Consider the following 22,380-nt stretch of genomic DNA (forward strand, 5'->3'; position numbering starts at 1 on the left):
GAGTGCCAGTCCTGGAGTCAGGAGTACCTGAGTTCAAATCCGTCCTCAGACACTTAATTTCTTCCTGTCCTGCATCCTCCGTTGGCTTTCAGAAAGGGTTTTGCATAATGTTTCTAACCTCCTTTACAGTCTTGTCTTCTCTGCCCCTCAGCCCTGTGATATAGGGATGGTGTAAGTTGTTTGACTGTTGTCCATGTGAGGCCCACACGCAAAAGGAAAGGCCACTGATGAATGGCAGAACCCTAGGATGAGATGTCCTAAGTCAGCAGACCCTCCCTCTCTGCCTGTGAGGAGATGGGGGCTCCTAAGGTGGCTCCAGGGAGGGGGAAATGCTTTGGTTCCTGGATGTCCCCATTTCCATGGCTTCTACTCAGTAGACTGACATTGGACCATTGTCTTCTCAATCATAACTTGTATTGGGTCAAGTTGGACCAGCACTAAATACTGTTTGCCAGCATGGGTGTGAGACAAGGGTTGACCAAGGCCAGCCCTAGCCCTCAGGAATCTCCTTCTCTCTTAGGGTATATTCCACAAGGATGAGGGCAGGAAGATCATAAACAGTGAGGGAGCAGAGGGCTGAATCTGGGGGCACTGCCTGGAGGTGTTTGAGTTGGGTTTGAAGGGAGGAGGTGAATTCAACTGGTGAAGGTATTTTAGGCAGAGCACACCATGCAAACAAAGGAACGGAGGTGGGAAATGGGCCTTCCCCTTGATTTCTGCAGTGTCCTTCTCTTGTGGGGATTGAGTATAAATTGGAAAATTAAATAGCTAGATCCTCACCCTGTGAAATAAGTGCACATGCTTAGGAGGCCAACTTGCTGAGATTCAAGTTAGCTTGAAGTTCCAATGTATGTTTGGGGTGTGAGTTGAAATGGCCAGGGACACCAGCCCCCTTGTCTTCATGTGAAGATGAGCTGGGAAGAAAATCCAACTGTAAAAGGTTACAAGATGGTGAGGGGCAGAATGAGTCAGTGATGGGGGTCCCCAACAGAGACATGCTTTTCCAGAGATAATGTGGAGCCAGTCAGGGATGGGTTAAAGATTTTCTTCCTGCATCCTGGCCTTCTCTTGATTTCTAGATCAAATATCCTAAAATAGAAGGATGGCTAAAATTAATAACATGGAGAAATCATGACTCCCTTTCTCATGGACCAAATCCCCATTCTACCAAAGGGTGAGGGGACCTTTGTTTTTAAAGACAGGAGGTTTGGCTGCCCTGTTTGGGGTGACTGACTCGGCCCCTTGCCAAAGGGACTCTTGACCCTGGACAAGCAATACCTCAGTCTGAGCAAAGTGATCCCAGCCTGGGAGTGGATGGCAGAGCTCCTTGTGGCTTCAGCAAGGAGAATGCTCTCTCTTCCCTACCACCCGGCCTTCACACATACATGGGCACACTCACATTGACTTTCTGACCTACAGAGGAAGTTAGGACTGGTACCCCCTCATAGAAGATTTGGCTTGCTGCAGTCCACTCCAGTCTAAATCCTTGTCCTTAGAAGGTAGAGGACTTTGCAGACCTTGGGAAGCATCCATGTAAAGTCCTCTGGGACAGTTCCTTACGCTTGACCTGCTTCCCCTCAGCAGACCTGCCCAGGTCCTCTTGGTGAAGCTGGGATATGACCAAGAGCTCAGTTCACCATCTTTGCCACAGGACAGTCATGGGCAAAATGATGGACCTGCCTTTGTCAGCCATTGTTCATATTGGTGTTGACCAGCCTCAGACCTATTTGGGGGCCTTGACTCAGATAATGATGATGTAACAACTGTAGAAATAACAGTAGTCCTAGCTAGCAGAGACCTACTATGAGTCAAGATGTTGTGAAAAGTCCATTGCATGTCTTACGTAGTTGGTCCTATTATGATCCTCCTTTTACCATTGCAGACTTGTCACCCATCTCCCCCTTTCCATCTCTTCCTTTGGAGATCCTGCACCCCCCTTCTTGGCTCAGCTGTAGAACCACATCCTACGAGAAGTCTCCCCATTCCTTCAGATGACTTAGGATTTATTGGGAAGCAACATAGTCTTATCTACAACAGTCAAATCATAAATGTTTAGTCACTAATCAGAAAACATTTATTGTGCACCTCTTGTGTCCCAGGCCCTTGAGATACAGAATGTAAGCCCCTCAGTGAGTTTGTAATGTAAGGAGGAGGACATCCCATCAAAGGCCGGGAAGGGGGAGTCTGGGGAAAAAATCACTCAGATGTCCGAAGCGGCACAGCCTGGAAACCAAGTCAAGCTCTCCCATCAGGGCCCAAGCTCAGAAAGCAGTCAGCTTCATTTGAGCCCATCCCTGGGGCCTCGTACTGGGCAGACAGAATTGAATCACATCTTTTAAGCTCTGCCTGCCTCAGGTTCTTCATCTGTCAGATGAGGATAATCAGGTGGTCATCATGAGAGGCCAATAAAAGTTCTTGTCCAGTGTTTCGTGAACCTTGAAGTACTGGGTCAAAGTTGACTGATCTTATTATGGTGACTGTTATTGTTATTATAATTATTAATTCCTTGTCTGTGAAGTTCAGGGCTTGGATCACTTCACTGAGGTGCCCGACTCTGCTCCCACTGCCAACTTCCTGGGTTCTACAGGAACCCTTCCCTAACCCTTTTCATTCCAGGGCCTTCCCTCTGGTCTTTATTTTTCCAATTTTTAAAATGTATATATTTACATGTTTTTTGGCCAGTTGATTATAAACTTCCTGAAGGCTACTTTTTGGTATCCTCAGCATTAATGAATGTTGATCAGTTAATCCAGCCTGCATGTCCAGTTCTGGTCTAGGTTACTGGGCCATTAGTATCAAATATGGTGGCCAAAAAAATGGGACTATCATCCATTTTTAAAAGAAGCATTGATGCTTTTGGTTTCGCTTCTGCACAGCCTCCCTCCCCACCCAGCCTGTACTAGGGAATTCCTTCATATCAGAACTAAGGAAGATGAACATCCCCTGGATCTGATGGCATCTATGGGCCATAGTTGTGCAGGCCAGCTTTCCTATGACCAGGCTGTCACTCATGACCCCAACAGATACTTCAGCCCCTTTCTTCTGGTCCCCCTAATTATTCTTCCTCTTCTTTCTCTGTAAGAGCAGGCTCCATGTCCATCTTCTGGGAACAGCACCCTTCCCTGCCTTGGGGTGCTCCTTGCCGGGTGCCTCCAGGGGAGCTGGGAGGAGGGCAACTGAGAGGCTGGTGGTTGTCTCTGACTTGGAGGGCTGTGGTTGGGTGGGTATGGGACAGGGGAGGCTGGTTCTTCCTTTGATCTTTGCTCCCGGGCCCACTAACCCTGTCCTCCCTTCTTCTTCTCTTGCAGATGAGCTCACAGTGCCTGCACTTTATCCCAGCACCCCTGAAGTGTGGGCCCCGTACCCTCTGTACCCAGCGGAGTTGGCGCCTGCTCTGCCCCCTCCTGCTTTCACCTATCCCGCTTCACTGCATGCTCAGGTAATTCGAACCCATCGCCACGACCCAACTCACTCAAGCACCAGTCCTTTCAAACTCGCACAGTACAACTAACCCCAGTCCCGCTAACCGACCCACCTTCAAGAAGCGAATGACAGCCTTGACCTTGACCTGAAGCCATCCCTCACCCCCAAGATTCAGGGTGGGGGGCACGACTGACACAAGGGGTGTCTGGCCCCCACTGCCTGATCCAGTTCCCAACACTTTCTTCTCCCTAATGATCTCACCTCCACCTCACCTGAAGACCAGGACAGGGAGCTCAAGGCTGTCACCAGGATGGGTCAGACCAAAGTAGCACCCACTTGCAGGGCAGTGTTTGGGTGGAAAGTGGTGTCCTCAAGTGTGTGAGAGGTCAACCTTCATCCTGAGCACATCCAGGGGTGTTGAAGCCAGAAGGCCTCTTGGGGCCCTCCACTTCTATTAGAAAGACAGGGTTGGAGGCCGGCCCCCTTGAGTTATTTCACAGAGTCCAGAGGATAGGTTGCCATGGAGATTTGGGAGTGATTCTCTTAGATTCTGTCAGTCCTTCCAGGACTCCACAGTCAGACTACAGGAGGCCCAGGCCTTCTTCCTGTTCTCTGACTTCTTTTGAAATGACCCATGTGTGACACTTATTATTAGCCAGGTTGCATGTCCCCCTCCTTCTGAGAGAAACCGAAGCTCTCACTTTCCCCCATTTCCCAGATGAGCACAATGGTGTCCCAGGAGGGGAAAGGCCTTCCAAAGGCATGCAGATGGTGTGAAGTGAGCAGCCAGGCTTCAGACCCTGAGCTCACCCCCCAGATCGGCCCTGCCTCCTGCTGTCTGCTGCTGACTTTGGAGGGAGAGCCCAGCCAGTGACTGCAGAGCTGCATAGTCTGTCCCCTTCCTTCTTTCCTCTTGGGCCATCCTTTGATCACCCTCTTGCCCACCCCACCTTCTCATCCTATTGAATGACTCCCTATCTCACAGAATCCTGGAGAGAACCTTAGACCTTTATTTTACAGAAAATGAAACTGATAGCTGAGGTTACCCAGACAGCCCACCATGGCTCCCCATGTCTATGAGAGGGTCATTTCAGCACTATCTCTTAGATGCTAGACCCTCGGTTCTCTGTTTCCTTGTTATATCTCTCCTGGACCTACGACCTCCCAGTGTCAGAAGACTGGCATGTATAACCCTGGTTTCTATAGAGGGAGGGGCTACTGACTAGCAAAGGAATCCCTCAGAGGCCTGTGAGCTGTGTCACAGACCATGGCTTGTCTGTCTCTAGGGACTGTGGGAGGGCTTTGAATGAAAAATCCTAATTTGGACTGGAAACTTGCAGAGCACCACCATCACAGTAGCTTCCGGGGGCCTGTCCTGGGTCTAGCCTGTTTATTTTCTCCTAGTGAAGATGGTTTATGTAGACAGGAAACAGCCTGTCCAGTGAGTCTGGGATGGACTGGCTCTCTCAGAGGCACCTGAAGCCTCTGGGGCCTCGGAGGCTTTCTTCGATGCCTGTCGACAAAGCATCAAACTGGTGACCTTCTCATCAGGCCAGGAGAGATATCGAGAAGAGAAGCTGAGAGACCTTCCTTCTTTAATTGGATATTCTGGTTAATTTGGTCCATGCCCAAACCAGGACAAACCTGGCACCTTTCTGGGCTCCAATTTTTCCATCTGTGAATAGAAGATGGCGTTGGGGTATCAACTTAAGTCCTGTGGCTCTGGATTGGAAGCTGCTACTTACCGGAAGAGCCCTAAGATGCAAGTATCCTAGGAGTACTGTTCTTTTTGAATCAGTGCTGAAACACGGGCCCTCCCCACCCAAGCATGCCCTCTCTGCAGACAGCCCCCTCCCCACTTTTCTGAATCTATCCTATCCCCTCATCCCCTTCCCTTCTTTTCCCAGTCTTCTCTTCAGTCCACATCTCTTTGTCCCAGACTCAAGGGAGGGGGAATCCTCCTGCTTGATCAAGCCAGCCCTTATGTCTGTACAGATGATCTCCCCCCTCCTCCACCATCACACTACTCCATCCATCATCCCCCTTTCCTCACACTGCTTGAATCTTGCCAGCCGATGTTCTTCCTCTTCTCTTCTGCTGCCAAACTCTTCAAAAGAACTCTCCGTACTCTATTTGGAAAAAATTTTCCATGTTGTCTGTATGTTTTGCTGTTATATTACAAACATTTCCAGATTACCCACATTCCCCAAGAGCTCTCTTGTAACAAGAGTAAAACAATTAGGCAAAACTAATAATACAGTGGCCTCATCCAAATGTACCCACACCATCTGCCTCACCCCTCCCCTGCCCACTTTCTACTTTTTGAGTGTTTTCTTTAATTAACAGAAACCTAGTTACTCTCCCTCTCACCCCACCTTCACCATATTGGAAAATAGAGAAGGAAAACAAATTGCTTGTTTAACAAATAAGCATAGGCAGCCTGTTGACCCAGATACACATATCCCATTCTGTGCCCTAAACTCAACCCCTCTCTTGGGAGGATGGTCACATGTTTCATCATCGGACCTTCAGAATCGTGGGTGGTTTTTGTGTTGGGCAACTACTACAGCTTTGCCCATTGTTTGCTTTTCAGTGTATTGTTGGCTCAGTTGGCCTCCTGGTTCTGCACGTTTCATTCTTCATCAGTTTCAAAGTCTTCAAAATGGTTCATTTTTATCATATTGATAATCAGAGTAGAAATTGTTCTGCTTCTGCCCCTCCATTTGGTATTCGTTCATACAGGTCTTTCTCAGTCATTTATTTATTACAGCACAGAGTATGTCATTGCAAACAAATACATTCTCTTCTACCGTTTATCTATATTCAAGGAAGACAGCTTGCAAGAGTTCTGGAAACCTGTCTGAGCTGAGTGGGTAATCTAACCTCTCTGAGACTCAGTTTTTTTCCTCTACAAAATGGGAGAGAGTAATAATACCCTCTAGCTTCTTTCTGTTTATTATGATTTATTATGAGACTTAAATGACTAATTTTATACCAGGTGTCTGCCCACCTTAAAAGACTTTAGATATGATGTTACTTTGACCCTCAATGCCTCAACTTTCCTATCATGCCTCCATTCTGACTTGGGTCTTTCAGTCTGCTAGGGCTGCTTCCTCAAAGATTATTTGTGGCTTCCAATGACCTTTCTTTTGTCCATGCCCTCCTTGGCCTCTCTGCTATCCTGGCTCTGTTGGCTCTCCCTTCTCTTGACCTATGTCCATCCGGCTGTTTTCTTGGCTTTCTGAATGTTCCTTCCATGTCTTCTCTAACTCTTCTTTCTACTCTTTACTCAAAGTGCTGTCCTTGTTCTGCTTTTCTTCTCTTTATATGATGTACCTGGACAATCTCATCTACTTCCAAAACATCCACTATCCCTTCAGTTTACAAAAGATCATAGATTTTGAGAGACAGTGAGCTCATCAATCTAGAGATAAAGAGGGAGAACAGAAAGCACACTCCCTTTCAGACCTTCCATAGGTCCACAGCTTCCTGGATCCTTGGCTTCAGCAACCCCAGACTCTTTACTCAGTGATCTTCAGCCCCAGCCTCTTCCTAGGTAATCTTGAGTTAGCTACTCATCTCCCCCCTACTAAACCCAGTCAGCCCTTTTCCAAATTCCCCTGTGGTCCTCTATACATGCACCATTGTCCTTCTAGTCACCCAGTTCATGTACTTGGAGGCACTATTGTTCCATCTGCCTTACTCCAGTTTTCTTTTAACTTTCCTTCTGCACCAGTTTTTCACCATTTCTTTTGTACTCACCCAAACTTTTTCATCTTTTGTCCAGATCCGAAGTTACCATTTATGGTCTAAAGGATTCATGCTAACAATCTCTAATACTTTCATCATTAATGATTGTAAAGAATATTACATCAGTATGTTATGTCACACAACTAGGAAAGTCAGAGCCCAGATTTGGGCTGTGTCTTCCAGACTCTCAAATCCTGTGCTTTCTGCCCCCTGCTAGCCATATGGACACATTTCATCATTGTTGTTGAGTTTCACAAAATAAAAAAAGTAGGGGACCACTGGTCTAGACGATTAGAGTAACTTTCTGATTGGTCTCCCTGGCTTTATCCTCCCCTCACCAAATCCATTCTGCACACCTAGGAGCACTGGGGCTCCTAAGCACAGGTTTGATCATGTCACATACTCAACTCAGTAACTTTTCTAGTGTCCCGGGATCAAATATAAACTCTCTTGCCAAGCATTCAAGACACTCTAAAGTCTGCCTTTAGACTTTTTCTAGACTTATTCCACAATGTGCTCCTTTCTGGTCAGACTGGTTTTCTTGCCCTTTTCCAAATTGGACCTGCCATCTCTGACTTCTGTGTTTACCCAGACTATCCTTAACATCTGAAATGTACCCTTCCTCATCTCCATCTCTTAGATTCTTCCTTCAAAAGTCAACTTACGCACCAGTTCCTCTGTGAGGCCTTTCCTGATCTCTGCCTCCCCCAGTTGTCCTTTCCCTCTCTCCTTCTCTTTTTCCTTTCTCCTTCCCCTTCTCTTACTTTTTCTCCTTCCCTTCTCTAGCCCTCACTCTCTTCTTTCTTTCCTCTTCACCTCTCCTTCCTACTCTCTTCCCTCCCCTCTCTCTTCCTTTCTCCCTCCTTTTTCCTACCTTTCCCCCCAGTTATCTCGTACTCCCTCAACTGCTTTTCTTTTTCCAAGCAGGGTGTGATGGTCTTATGTGCAGAGATATGTTGCTCTTTCATTCCACCTCTGGCAGCTAGCTAATGGCTTAATTGTTTTTTGACATGAATTGAGTGGAAGCCTGGAGGTGAGATTTGTGCTGCTGCTGTGAAATGGGATTCCAATCTCCTCTCATATTTTATCCCAGTGATGAAAAAGTGTAGGCAGGTGGGAAAGGGCTGACTGGTGCTCACTCAGCTCTTACTCGCTTTGATAAATGATACCAAAATCATAGATTTAGAGCTTAGAGGACTACAGAGGCCATGGCATTCAATACCATCATTTTTTAGATGATAAAATAGACCCATGCATGGAGGGGACTTGCCCTTTGCCACACAGCTGGTCCCAAGTCCTGTGCTCTCTGCCCCATGCCACCCTGCCTCTTTTGTAATGTGGGAGACTGCATGGACCACATTGTGGTTTGTTTGTTTTTTTGTTGTTGTTTTTTTTTTGGCTATTGGCCTTCTTCCATGGGCATACAAGATATCAGAAGTTCTTGAAGTTTTTTGACTGCTTTTGTTAATTGGAACTTGAGAGAAGTGAAAGGAGGCTATGAACTTGGCTTTGAAGAAAAATGATGATGACAGGGTGGAAAAGACAGCTTCCTTCCCAATGGAATCATGTTTTATTCAGGCTCCGTGATGCCAGCCAGCCATCCGCACCAGCCCAGAGCTGAGCAGCAGGCCTCCAAAGTGCAAGGCCACGGTGGCTGCTGGGGCTTCAGGCTACAGGCACTCAGTACTACAGGCACTTCTTTCCCTCTCACTGAGCTCGATTCCCTGGGCCTGTTAATGGCCCTCGACAGCAAACATAGTTAAAAATTAACCAAGGAAAATATTAAATATGGATAACCAGCACCGAGCATGGCCTCCATGTGCCACAAGGGCTTACACGCTTGGTCGCTCTCACCCAGCACGCCTCGTTACTGGATCTCTGTCACGTCCTCATGCATTTTCTCTACTGTGTAAGCTGCAGTCAGGGTCCCTGTTGCTGCCAGGTCAATGGGTCCAGTCAGGATGTGAAATGGAGGACCCTAAAGCCCATGCCTCTCAGATTCTGCTGACTTTATCCGACCCTCATGAAGAACCAGGGACTTGGCTTTGGATGGGATCATCTGGTCCAGGCCTTCCTCTTATGGAGAGAGAGAAAAGGAGGCCCAAAGTGGGGTGAAGGTCATGTAGGTAACTCTAAGCAGCAGGGACAAGTCTGGCCCAAAGCCTCAGACTCCCCCAGCCACTACACTGCACTGCCTCCTTGGACATAGATTCCCAGACCTCTTTGGAGCCAGGGAACCACCATCAGGAATGGAGAGGAAAGAGTCTCGGAGGCCTCTCTTCATGCCCTCATTTCTGAAGCTGAGGACAATGCAGCAGATGAAAACAGGGTCGCTTGCTAGAAATGGGATGTTTGGACCTTGAAAATGTCCTGCTAGCATTAATTAAGCGCCTTCTGTCTTCCCAGCCTTGTGCTTGACCCTTGATGTACAAAGTTAGAGACCACCCCAGGCTAGCTGGCATAATCAGCAGGCATTGATTGAGGGCCTACTCTCAATCAGCTCCTGCAGGCTAATGGGGGACCTGGGCAGGGAGCCACAGTATTCGGTTGGTTGTTTCAGAGATTACAGGAAGGAGCAGACTGGGCGCTGGAAGGGCCCAAGCTCACATCGCCAGATTCCCCCCAGTCCTCATTCCAAATCATGCCTGCACTCCCGTACTGTTCATGTTCATCTCTTATTACAATACCAATCATGATCATGGCTAGCCTTCACGTAATTCTTGAAAGTTTGCAAAGCGCTTTCCAAATTTTCTCTCAGTTGACCATAGAAGGTTCATACAATTTGTGTTTTTCATGGCCTCAAAATTAGGGAAATCTGATCTAGGAGCAGAACGAGAAGAGATGAGATAAACCACCATCGAGGACCAGTCTGGGATACCTGAGGAGTGGTGAAAGAATGAGGGCAAGCCCTTTCTGCTAGAAAGACCAAGAAAGACTTAGAGGAAGAGGCGCCTGATGGAGACCTTAAAGAGAGATGTCTGCAGATAGGAAGGGGAGACTCAGGGCAGCACGAGCATAACATGGAGTTCGGAGGAAGCCACAGCCCAAGAGTCTTCTGGTTTGGCAGGAAACAGTGCAATTTCATGTGTTACCACTTAGAGAAAACCAGCATGTTGTTCATATAATGGCGATCAACACTTACCCTTGGGGTTCCAGGAAGAATTTCAGCCAGAGAATTCAGGGCTGGGAGTGTCCTTTCCCTTAGATCTGGCCAATTATAAAGACTAGATGCAACTGGGGAGCCTGAATCCAAATTCAGCCTCAGACCCTCAGTAGCTGTATGACTCTGGGCAAGTCATTTCCCTTCTGTTTGCCTCAGATTCTTCCACTGTAAAATGGAGATCATTGGAGCTCCTTCCTCCAAGAGTGTGGGGAAGATCAAATGAGAAAATGAGTCAAGCTCTGGCAAATAGTAGGCACTTAATAAAGCCTTGTTTCCTACCTTCCCAGACTGCAATAAGGTCCTACCAGGGTTCATGCTGATAGAGTGCTACCTCCTTAAGTGTAGGTCAAGAGAGCCTGGGCACTCTGTTGACAAAGTCTACAAGAACCACTGACACCTTGGCCACAATGAGGCAGGAAGCAAGGAGAACCAGAATGGAAATATCTCTGATTATTGGAAAGAAGCATTTTTTTAGATAAGATTCTCATGTCTCCTCCATGTACTACAGAAGTTGAGGCAGGTGGGATGGAGCAGGCAGGCTGGGTCCCAGAGGGGAAACTGCTACCTCATGTGCTAGGAGTGCTGGCAATCTCACATAAGATGGACCAAAGCCCCTTCCAACCCAGGCCAATCATTGGGCCCCCATCTGGGACAAGTCATAACCACCTAGAATCCCCAGAATGAAAGGACCCAAGGTCACTAGTTCCTCTGAAACATGAGTTCCTTCTACAGCATGTCTGCCAAGCCCTTCATTTGTTTAGCCTTCCTTGAAGGTCTCTGATAATGAGAACTTCCTCTCTCCCCAAGGATGTCCACTCCAATGTTAGATGGTCTTAGATCTTCCCCTCTACATCTTTCACTCATTGCTTCTAGTTCTATCCTTGGGAGCCATTTGGAAAATCTGTGGAATAGGTCTAATGTTAGGCCCCCTGGGGAACTCCAGGTAGATTGCAGGTGTGTGTTGCATTGATGACAAATCCCTGATGTGGTTGTTCACATGCCGCCCAGTGAGGTACACTGAGTCCTGGGAACCCTGTGCAAGTCTGATCCTCTGGTGACCCCCCCCCCCTGCTCAGCCAGGGGTGTTTGGAGAACTCTAGGATCCAGCCTATTAATGGGCAGGCAACATTGTTGGGCTGTTGGAACTGGAATCTACATCCATACATCCTATCTCTCTCGCTCTTGGGAATTTTATGATTTAGATTTGGAAGGGTCCTTGGAGACCATCTATTGAGGCCCCTCATGGGAACTGTCTTAGAGATTCTCTTCTTCACCTTTATCTTATAGAGGCCCAAAGAGGGGCATGTCCAAGTCACATAGTAGTTTGTATCTGCTCTCTCCATGGCACCACAGGCCTCTTTTGCAAATGATTCACTCCCCTCAAGGCAGTTGACAGAGACAGTCTCAATGTGTTGTGCTCACATGAAGAGACCACCATGGCAGTCTCTTTTTATCTTCTTGTTCCTGTCTCCATTGGCCTCTCTCTCCCTCTGGATGCCAGGACACTGGTGTGTTGGCTACCCCACAGCAAGCTTTCAAAAGCCCATCCAAGCTTCAAGATTCTGGGAAGTGGCTTACTGGTTGAACCCCAGGGAGCCATGGTGTCTGTTCCTGAACCCCTAGAGCCAAGTCCTTGTTTGCAGGCTGCTCCACTGTTGTCCTGGCTTGGATCTTTGTCAAAGCAATCTAGTACAGCAGGCATTTGAAATTTGGCTACTGTGGGTCCCACTCTGTGCTAAGTCACTGGAGGGACTTCAAGAAAAGAAAAGCAAACCCCTGTTCTCCAGGGTGTCTACTCTAACTAGACCAGACATGGAATGGCCTCAACCGGGCTTACAAGAGCCTGTCCCTGACATGGCTGAGACTTGTGGCAGGGAGGCAGAAAATACCGCCAAAGGGCATGAGTGTTGGCATCCTGATGATGTGAGTGGTGCCCCTGAGGGCCGGGAGGCTACATTTGGCAAGGGTGTTAGCTGGACAGCAGGTTTCCCCCAGACCTTTCCTTACACGGACATCAAACTATCTTCTTCCTTTTTTCCTTCCTCCATCACTCCTCCTTTCTCTGTTGCCTTGATAACATCAGGTGCTGAGCACCTCAGAGAGGCACCAGTTCTCACCAGCCCTGCACCAGTCCTGATCTCCAATGCACCCAGAACCCTGTCCCCATTCTCCTGCGTGTCACCCCCAGGTCCCCTGGCCCCACCCCGGAGCAGGGGGACTGGTCCCTCTCCCCTTCCTTCACCACCTGGCTCAGGAAGGCCACTCCAGCTCTGCTCTGTGCTTAATGAGCAAATGGATTCAGATGCAGAAAACCGGGAACCACGGGTAGGTACTTGGTTCTTTCTTTCTTTGATTTTAGCCTACGTGGGAGACTCGGACTCTCTTTCCTCTGGGGTGCCCTCTCCAGACAGGTTAATGCATATCTATGATGGTATAATCTCCTGGTGGGAACCCAATGTACTAAAAGGCCGACTGTGGAGCCCCTTCTCCCGTTGGCCTTTTGTGGGCCTGTGAAAGTTTCACGGTGGTGTGAAACCCTGCTAGGGACCAGCAAAGGGTCCAGAGACTGCTCACTACTGAAGATGAGAGAGTCCCTCACTCTTCCTTTAGAAAGTGAGATGGCTTAGCTTGGGGCCCCAGTGAAGGGTCAGCCCAGCCCAACCTTCCCTGTTCTAAAAGTCCCATTTCTCTCCATGATAGTCCACAGTCTTAAGGGCCCTTCTCAACTTTGACATTAGGTAATTCTGAGTCTGAGGACCACTCTCTTGGAAAGACCACTCCAAGTTAGGTCAGTGAGCATGAAGGGTCAGTCTCCCTAAAACCGAGGGTTCTCCTCCCCACTGATCACTCCATATCAGAACATCCCAAGTTGGAAAGTCCTCCAGAGCCTGCTGGCCTCGCTTCCCTAGCAGCCTTCTCTTTCTTCCTTTCCTCCTTGAACCTCCCTTCTAGAATTGGGCCTGGGTCCCTAGGTCCCTCCCAGGATACTTTCTGCTCCTGTTCTAGCAGCCTTTCTTGCGGGAGACTGGCTCAACAGTCAGAAGTTGGCGTCCTGGGGAGTCAGTTTCCCTCTGGTCCCTGTTCCACGGCTCACACACACACACATTGGAACAATTAGGGAAAGCCCCTTCCTCTCCTCCCCAATCTGCAGACCTAGGACCCCCCTCCCATGGAGCCAGAGAGGGCAGACTCTTCTCCAGCAGTGCTGTCCTGGTCCAGGAAATCAGGGACTTCCATAGACCACCCTTGTTGGACTTGGAGGTCCCTTGCCACAGAGCAGGAGAAAATTCATTAAGGACATAGAGAACTTGTTCCCATTTCTTGGCCCCATCTTTGAGGTGGTATTTCCTTCAAGCTCAGTGGGTGGGGATGCTGCCAACCTCAGTGTGTAGAATGGACCCCCTGCCAAAGCCAGTCACTGCTTCCTTTTCTGGGGAGCTTGGGGCTGGGATCAGGGAGAAAGGCAACTCCAACTCCCAAACTGGGAGCAGTCCTCTAGAAGGACCTCTGGCCCTGCCCCACTGCTGGCTGTCCAGTGGCCGGCTGCCTCGGCCTTTCCCGCTTACTCACTTGGGTCCCTTCCAGGAAACCATTGCTTATCAAAATGGATGCATTTTTTTATGATAAAGCAACATCCTGCTTACAGAAGTCCCCCAAACAGGCAGCCCCCTTGGTTCTTGGCCAGTCTTTTATTCCTGCATTACTTGGGGGGAGATGGTTTACATGAGCTAGCTCTTAGCCCTTCTGGTCCTTAGTTTTAATGACTCAGGAATCAGATGATTTTCTTTCTACTGGGGAGCAAGGAGTTTGATCACCACCCCTTCCTTTCCAGGACAGTGAAGGGGATCAGATAACTTTTTGAGGGGTCCACACTGCTAGGACCTTCGCCTATCTCTGGAGAATGCCCCAGACCCTAGTTTGGAAAGGGTCAGTGGTGAAAGCTCCCCCATCATTAGCCTTGGCTTGCCCAAGAAAGCCAGCTTGGAGGGGCTCCAGGTGGCCATTGGGGTTGGTGGAAAGAGCTCTGGGATGGTAATTAAGCTCTGGGGTGACATACATGTGATTTCTCTGGACCCCAGTCTGTAATAAGGGAGGAAAAATGTTTCCTTTGCCTGTCAGCCATGAGGAAAGTGCTGGGGGAAGCCTGAAAATACTAGGAAAGCACAAACCAGAGTTAGGATTTGGGAGAGGTGCAGTCTAGTGGCCATGGCTCCAGGCTGCTTCTCCCCTTCCCCCCCCCCAGTTGGGCAGGGGCTCCCTAAGGCAGCAGCACAACCTGGCTCACACTTTGCTCTCTCCCTCCATCCTTCAGATGCGCTGGCTCCCTCCCTCCGAGGCTACTTCTCAGGGCTGGAAGTCCCGTCAGTTCTGCTGAATACTGTGTAAGTAGTGGCCTTGCCTCCTGGGCCAGACAGTCTGTCTTTGGCCATCTTGTCCCTTTCTTTGAAGCAAAGGAGCCTGAGAGAAGCTTCCCCAGATGCTTCTCCTCTTCTAAAGGATGTGGGTGGGTATTTGTGAGTCTGTAGGTTCTGTAGGAAAGATTTCAGGGGAGGCCAAGGGAACAGGTGTTCTTCATCATCAGCCAAGAGGGAAGACCTAGCCATCTCTTGGTCATCCAGGTGTCCCAAAGAAACACAAGGAATCTTGAAGAAGTTTGAAATACCTTGTCCATTCCATCTCATTTGATCAACTTGAAAGGCTCCTGTATTTAGTCCCTAGGGATGGAAAGCAACAGTGAAGCCAACATACCCTTCCAGAATCTTCCTCACTACAGGGCCTGAGAAAAGACCTTAACTTTTCTTTTCTGATCAGGTTTAGTTCTGTGAAGATATTTCCTGCTCCACAGGGTGGAGCTGGGTCTCTTTCCTCTTCCAGGAAATAGATGAAATCAGTAGAGTCTACTGGTCCTCTTACCAGAGCTTTATTATTAAGTATATTAGCCATCACCCCAAAGAGATCACTTGGGGTCTCTTCCCCAGACTCCTCATCTGGCCTGGCCAATAATGCTGTGGAAATTCAGTCAGTAAGACCTAGCAACAACTAGGAGATGTAAGAAAGAAAAACAAGAAAGGGTCAGCAATTATTTCAAAGTCATTAATCCAGGAATCCCTAACAGAAACAATTAAAGGTTGGGTAATGTTAGAAGGAAATGTAATGGATTTAAATTTGGATGTATTTTTGTATTTGAGGCACCAATGAGCTATATAGAAAGAGATGCAGCCAGCTGTTGCTGAGAGAGCTCTGGAGCTTAGGGCTACATGGATAGATTTGGAAATCATCAGAGTAGAAAATAATTGAATCCACTGGTGCCAAGGAACTGACAAAGATGAACAATACAGAAAAGAAGAAGCTTGGGAGAGTGCTTCGGGGTAAACCCAGTCTTAGAGAGTGGGAGTTGGTTGTTGATCTAGTCAAGGAGACTGAGAAGGGGCAGTCAGGGAGATAGCAGGAGAACCAGTCCAATCTAGGAAGGATTTTATAAATGCCAGTTATAACCAAGGCACTAGGGATATCAGGAGAGAGCAATGTGGGAGAACCCACAAGAGAAGGGAACACTCAGGGTGGGCCTGAAGGATGAGAAAAGGGGACATCCAACTTCCCAGGGAAGAAATCCTTGGTGACCATGGAGTTAATATCAGCTAAATGATAGAGTCAGTTTGTGAGAGACTGGGGAGCCAATGGGAGGTGAGGAAAAAGTGAGGTTGGTGACTTTGTTCAGCTCCCCTTCATTTAAATCCAACTCACTTGCATGTCATGGCATCACCTTCAAGAATGAAGGACAATCAACAGAAGAAGTTATTTGTGACTGTCATGAATGAGGAAGCTAGTACAAAATATTTGTAAATTATTTGTGATAGCCTGAGTATATATACCCTTTCATGCCCCAGGGATCAGCAAGAGGTCTTATTTCAGATGGGAAAGATGACTCCAGGGCATCGCTTCTCAGCAGCTCATTTTTATCCATGACTGTTTTTAGCTCTTGTCAGTTTTTTGTTGAGAAACTCTGGATCAAAAAACTGTTTTGGGACTATGAGACTATTGTGTAGGGAATATGTCACAAAGGAGAGAAATGTGCATTTGGAGGTTCTCGGCCCAAGTTAGAGATGAGTCATCACATCTGAGGATCACATTTCATTTGAATTGGGGTTGAAAGAATAGGCAGGAGTTGGGTAGGAAATGGACCCTGGACAGTTACTAGGTGCTGGGGGAGACTGGTTGGGAAGGACATAAACTCAAGACTGGGGAGTTTGTGTTTTGTGCTAGAGTCTGTAAGGTTGCAGCTGAAGAGATTATGCAGGAGATTTCAGCAACTGTCCAGGTTAAGGTGAGAGGAGGAGGTAGGGAGGCCATTAATGTCCCTATTTTGCAGAGGTGAGAGATTCCTGGATATGGAACACTATATGGATCTTCAGGGGGTTTTTCCCTATGTATTTATTAGTTTTGCTGATTGCTTTTCTCTTCCTGTTCCTTTTTTTCTTTAGATAAAAAATTCTCACGGAATTCAGAAGTTTACAAAAAGATGAATGTTGAAACTATCTTTGCATGCAGTTGGAAAAAATAAAATATTTAAAAAAAATTCTTTGTTCCTCTGAGAAGGGGGGAGGGGAGATACTGGGAGTAATCTATGTGATGGAAAAGAAAAGATAATTAATTTTTAAGTGGCTATTCTAACACACTAAGAGGGAGGTAATAAGGGCAAGAACTAGGATGGCATATGTGTGAGTGGAAAGAGAAGGGTGGATCCTAGACACAGAGTGAAGGTAGGAGCAACAAGGATTGGTACCTGATCAGAGATGGGGGAAAGACTGTGAAGAATGAGTTATAGTGGAGGTGGTGAACCTGTAGGTTGGGAAGGACTGTGGTACCCAAACAGAAACAGTGAAGTTTGGAGGTGGTTTAGTGAAGAAGAAGATGATATCAGGTTTTTCAATTTGGCTGCATCCCCATCTGAGTTCCTTTCCCATGGGGGATAGAGTTTCTCTTTCACAAATCTAATTTAGTAACTGCAGCTGAAGCATAAATATTCTGGTGGTACTTTGGGAAGAGAGGCACACTAAGTCAGGGCTTTGAAGAAGTCCATCCAACTATTTTGAAAAGCAATATGGAATTATTCAAGAAGTTACCAACTTGCACCCTCCCCTTTGACCTAGTGATCCCACTAATGGGTTTCTGGCCCAGTGAGCTTACTGGCAGGAAGAAAGGACCCATCTGTGCAAATACCTTGACAGTTGTTTAACTGAGAGTAAAAAAAAAGTTGGAGTCAAGCTACATGACCAGCCATTGGAAAAGGAATAACTGGAGCATGGGAATATAACAGAATCCTACAGTGCTAATGAGAGTGACCAACAAGAGGGTTTCAGAGGAAAATGGAAAGCCTTGTGTGATTTGGGAGGGAAAACAGTGAAGGAATTGTGTACCCCCTGGTTTCAGCACCACCATGTTGAAGTCACAGCCCACATCCTTCTTTTAGCTCAAAAGTTACCGAAGTGGGTGGCTAGGTGGCGCAGTGTATAAAGCACCACTCCTGGAGTCAGGAGTACCTGGGTTCAAATCCAATCTCAAACACTTAATAATTACCTAGCTATGTGGCCTTGAGCAAGCCACTTAACCCCATTTGCCTTGCAAAAAAAAACAAACCTAAAAAAAAATTAACCAAAGTGCAGAAATGGGCTGGACTCTGTAAGTCTCGACACTTGGCAGTTGTTACACTTAGGGTTTTCTGGAGGGTTTCTTTAGGGTTATCCACTTGGGGAAAACAAAATTAATCAATTAAAAAGGCACAGCAGTATTGTCAAGAAAAGTCAAGAGACTTAATCAAATGATGAGTTGATCTTTTAGTCTTAGTGATTCAAGAGCTGCCCTAATTTCCTTCTCCTTGTCCAACGCATAAAATTCAAAGACCTGGGTTTGAATCTCTACTGTAGGTCCCCAACCTCTTTCATCCTCTATAAATAGAAAGGATTAGATTATGTGGCCTCTGAGGTTCTTTTCCATAAATGTCCCTTTATATGTTGTATTTGCCTTGCCCACTCTGAGAATTTCAATTAAAGGTACTCCTGATAATGAAGTGTGACCAGCTCTCTAGAGGTGAAAACTAATATTTTATGGACATTATCTCCAATAATCTCCAATAATGCAAAGTGACTCCAATCTGTGGGCATTATTGATACTTGGAAGTTTTCTTCTGCTTCTGGATTTTTAAAGGCAGTGTTTTCCCTTTTTTGATGAATTATAGTTTGTTAACCTGTGCAGACTTCTTATAATCTGTCTATACCAGTAATGACTTGAACTAGTTTAGAATTTGTGAACAATGTCCTAGGAAGACTTCCTGCCCAAGGGTGGGTGATCCTCAGTCATTGGCCTCTTTCTTCTTACAAGTTCTCAGGACTGAAAGTAATCAAGACAACCAAAAACAGAAAGATCAAGCAAACAAGCTTCAAGACCATTCACTTTCTACATCACTAGGGGCAGGTGGCTGAAGGACTAGATAGAATGCCAGTCCTGTAGTCACAAAGACTTACACGAGGCCCATTTCCTCTAATCTTGTCCTTTCCTGAGTCTTGGTGCCTAGGCAGGATGGGCCTCATGTAGGAGAAAGTATTTGAGCTGAATTTTGAAGGAAACCACAGTTTTTCTAATGGATGGAAGCGAGAAGAGAGTGAATTCTAGGCTTGTTGGTAAACCATTGCAAAAGAACTGAGACAATAACAGGGTGACCATTGTGGCCAAACGGGAAGAGTATGAAAGGTTGTGAAGGTCTTTAAATGCCTCATAGAAGAGTTTAAATGTGATCCTAGAGTTATCAAGAAGCCCTAGCATAGGGGTGGCTAGGTGGCGCAGTGGATGAGAGCACTGGCCTTGGAGTCAGGAGTACCTGAGTTCAAATCCGACCTCAGACACTTAATAATTACCTAGCTATGTGGCCTTGGGCAAGTCACTTAACCCCGTTGCCTTGAAAAATCTAAAAAAAAAAGCCCTAGCGTTTACTGGGTTGCCAAGTTGACATGGTCAGACTGCTTCAGCTTGATCATCCTGGAGTGTGAGTAGAGTTGACTGGAAAGGACAGAGATCTGAGGCAAGAACACCAGTTAGGAAGCAGTCACTTGTAGTTCATTAAGAAATGCACAGCACCTGAGCTTGGCTCAGTCACTTGTAGTTTATTAAGAAATGCACAGCACCTGAGCTTGGCTTTCGATTGTGTGAGTAGAAAACATGAAAACAGTTTTTGGAATATCCATTTCCCCAGAAATCAAAAATTTGAGAATGAAAAATATAACCGGGAAAAAGCCTGTTCATTAAATGATTCAAAGAGCACATTCAGTCCTGCAATTTTATATTTTCCTGAGAAACAAGGAACTGAGTAATATATAGGATGGGAAAGGTGTGGGCAGATAATTTCATAATGTGAATTGCTTTTTGCTCTGAATTACTGATCTGGGGGATCTTGGATGACTGCAAATTGATGTGTTTTTAAGTTGCATTTAAAGTGTCCCTAGTGCTGGCAAATTGCCTTCTGTGGTGGCGGGGAGAGAAGTAAGATTAGGGGAAAAACAAACTCAAAATAAATAAAATATTAAAAAAATGGAATCAAATAAATAAATAAATAATGTCCTAATGTCCAGAATGCGGAAACCACCTTTTCCCTTAGATCACATCTAAATTTTTGTTTAAAATCTGAGCACCACTATTTATTTCAAAATTTACTTTTTAGTTTTCCAAACAAAATTTGTCAGAATGAACTCTTAGTGAAGATTATAGAATATTATTTTCACTTTTTCTTGCTTTTTATGCAAAATGGATATGTTTTGCACTATTTCAAGTGTGTAATAGCTATCATATTTCTTGCCTTCTTAGTGGGTCAGGGAATTGGTGGAAAGGGAGGGGTTTGGAGGGGGAAGGACAGAAAAAGGAGAGAGAATCGGAGTTGAAAATAATTTTTTTTTAATTTAAAAATCAGAAAATAACTCCCTCAAAAGTGGTAAAGGACTATAATGGAATATTTTTGTGTCATAAGAAATAATGAATGTTGATTATTTAGAGAAGCAAAGGAAGATGGATATGAATTGATGCAAAGAAAAGGAAGTAGAACAAGGAAGACGGTGACACCAACAGTTTTAAGTAGAAAGAGCATACCAACAAAGAACCGAATACAACATAATTATAATGGCTAATCTTAGTCCCAAAAGAGACATGGAAAAAAAATGCCTCATATACCGTCCTTTCTCTTTTATGAGAGGCTCTCAAGGTAGAATGTTGCATTTAATTTTATTGTACTGTGGACAAATAAGGATGTGTTTAATATTGCTTTTTTTTCAATTTGCAAGATTTTCATGCCCTGCTATATGGTCAATTTTTGTTAAGATACCCATGTACATCTAAAAAAATGTATACTTCTTTCTATTGCCATTCAGTCATTACCAGAGATGTTTTACATTGAACTTTGAGAATTCTTTCAGTTCCTTAATTTCTCATCTTTTGGCTAGATTTGTCTAGGCCTAAAATGGATATGATTGTTGAGACCCTCAATTATTTTAGTTTTCTTATACTTCACCTTTTCTGAGATGATGATTTCCCTCCTGCCTCTACAGTAGCAGCCTGGGGTTCATGCCTCTCATGTTTCTTAAATGCTGCCCTGAGTTATGCTTTCTCCATTAAGATTGTATGCTTTTGAGGGCAGGAAGAGTTTTGAACTCTTACCCCACATGGTTATAAACATGTGGCATTTTTTTTGTTATTTTCAAGTAAAATTAGGAAAAAGAGGAATTGGATTGCCTCAAGTTGGTTTTCCCTACTTTGTTTAAGACCTGGCATCACATTTGACTCATAGTAGGTAATTGATATTGTATGAGATACTTTACTGCATCTTTCTTTGTAGCTACTTCTCTGTGTCCTTGTCTCCCCACAGTCCTTAAAGGCAGGGAATTTTTGTCATTGTTTTCCCAGGGTGCCACAGTGTGTGGCATGCAAAAAGGTGCTTAATAAATGATTTTTTTAAATTCAATTATGACGTGGCACAGTGGAAAGACTGCTGAATTTGGAGCCAGAGAACGTGGAGCCAATTGCTTGTTTAGAGGACATATAGCCTCAATACTTCATCAAGTGAGGCCAGCCTGAGTAGTATGTATTTCCCCCATGAAATAAGAAGTTGAATGAAGTGACCTCTAAAATTCTTTCCTCTATAAAAATCATGGAACCAACCTCCTCACTTTACAGATAAGGAAACAGAGAAGTCTAGAGAAGAAAATTTGGCCAGTGGTACACAAGTACAAGTTCATGCTAGATTTTGAATTCTTATCCTTTGGGTTCTTTCCCAGTGTTTCAGACATGTTTTCAGACTCTTCCAAATCTAGCCATCCCTGGTTCAAGGCTGGGGGCTCTGGTGATACCCCTGGAGAAGACTGCTAGCCCTGGTGACTCATGTTCACAGGTGCATTTCTTCCTCCTTCCCAGGTACCAGGTGTGTGATGGCGGCTACACTTTGTCTTGAGGGTATTGATATAATCTTCGGCAGTGGCTGCTGGTTTCATGAGCTGTTTTGTCAGACTGCAGCTTACTGGTGAGTACATAGATGGACCAGCCAAAACCCTTCCAAAAGATTATGGGTTTCAAAAAGGAGACAGACTATTATGTAAGAAGGGTTGACTCCCTTCCCATAGCACTGCACTAAATGAAAACGATATAAATCCTGCCTCAAATGAATAGCTTTTTAGCCTTGGTATCCTCATCCATAAAATAGGCATAAAAGCCCCACCCTCTTAGTAATGTGGTATGGCTAAAATGAGATATTTGTAGAAGTCTTTGCCAGCCCTAAAGTGATCTATAAATACCATCTGTAATTGTTATTAAGACTTTAATTTGATTCCTGCTTCAGACCCTGGGCAAGTCATTTGTGTCCTCTCAGTCTATTTCTTCCTCCAGTGAAGGTCAGAACTCTTATCAACCCCTCCTCTCAGAGGTATTGTAAGGTTTAGCTACAATGAGGTAACCCTGGCTGTATATACTATACTCGTTCTTTATCTAGTAGGCTGGAGATCAGGCCTTGT

At 45.8% G+C, this 22,380-nt stretch overlaps 1 protein-coding gene across 5 annotated transcripts in view; it reads left to right on the plus strand.

Annotated features, from left to right (window-relative positions):
- Positions 1–21,887, plus strand: part of RBPMS (RNA binding protein, mRNA processing factor) — a 141,884-nt gene extending 119,997 nt beyond the window's left edge. For 4 of the 5 annotated variants that reach the window (XM_074228250.1, XM_074228254.1, XM_074228251.1 and 1 more), the window contains 4 exons: positions 3,309–3,439; positions 12,525–12,661; positions 14,649–14,718; positions 16,819–21,781. In XM_074228250.1, coding sequence (XP_074084351.1) covers positions 3,309–3,439; positions 12,525–12,661; positions 14,649–14,718; positions 16,819–16,860 — 380 coding nt within the window. In that variant the 3' untranslated portion in view covers positions 16,861–21,781. The other variant, XM_074228252.1, reaches the window with a different exon arrangement.
- The last annotated feature ends 493 nt before the right edge of the window (positions 21,888–22,380 follow it).

This window comes from Macrotis lagotis, chromosome 3 (assembly GCF_037893015.1).
Source record: "Macrotis lagotis isolate mMagLag1 chromosome 3, bilby.v1.9.chrom.fasta, whole genome shotgun sequence".
Classification (NCBI taxonomy): Eukaryota; Metazoa; Chordata; class Mammalia; order Peramelemorphia; family Peramelidae; genus Macrotis; species Macrotis lagotis.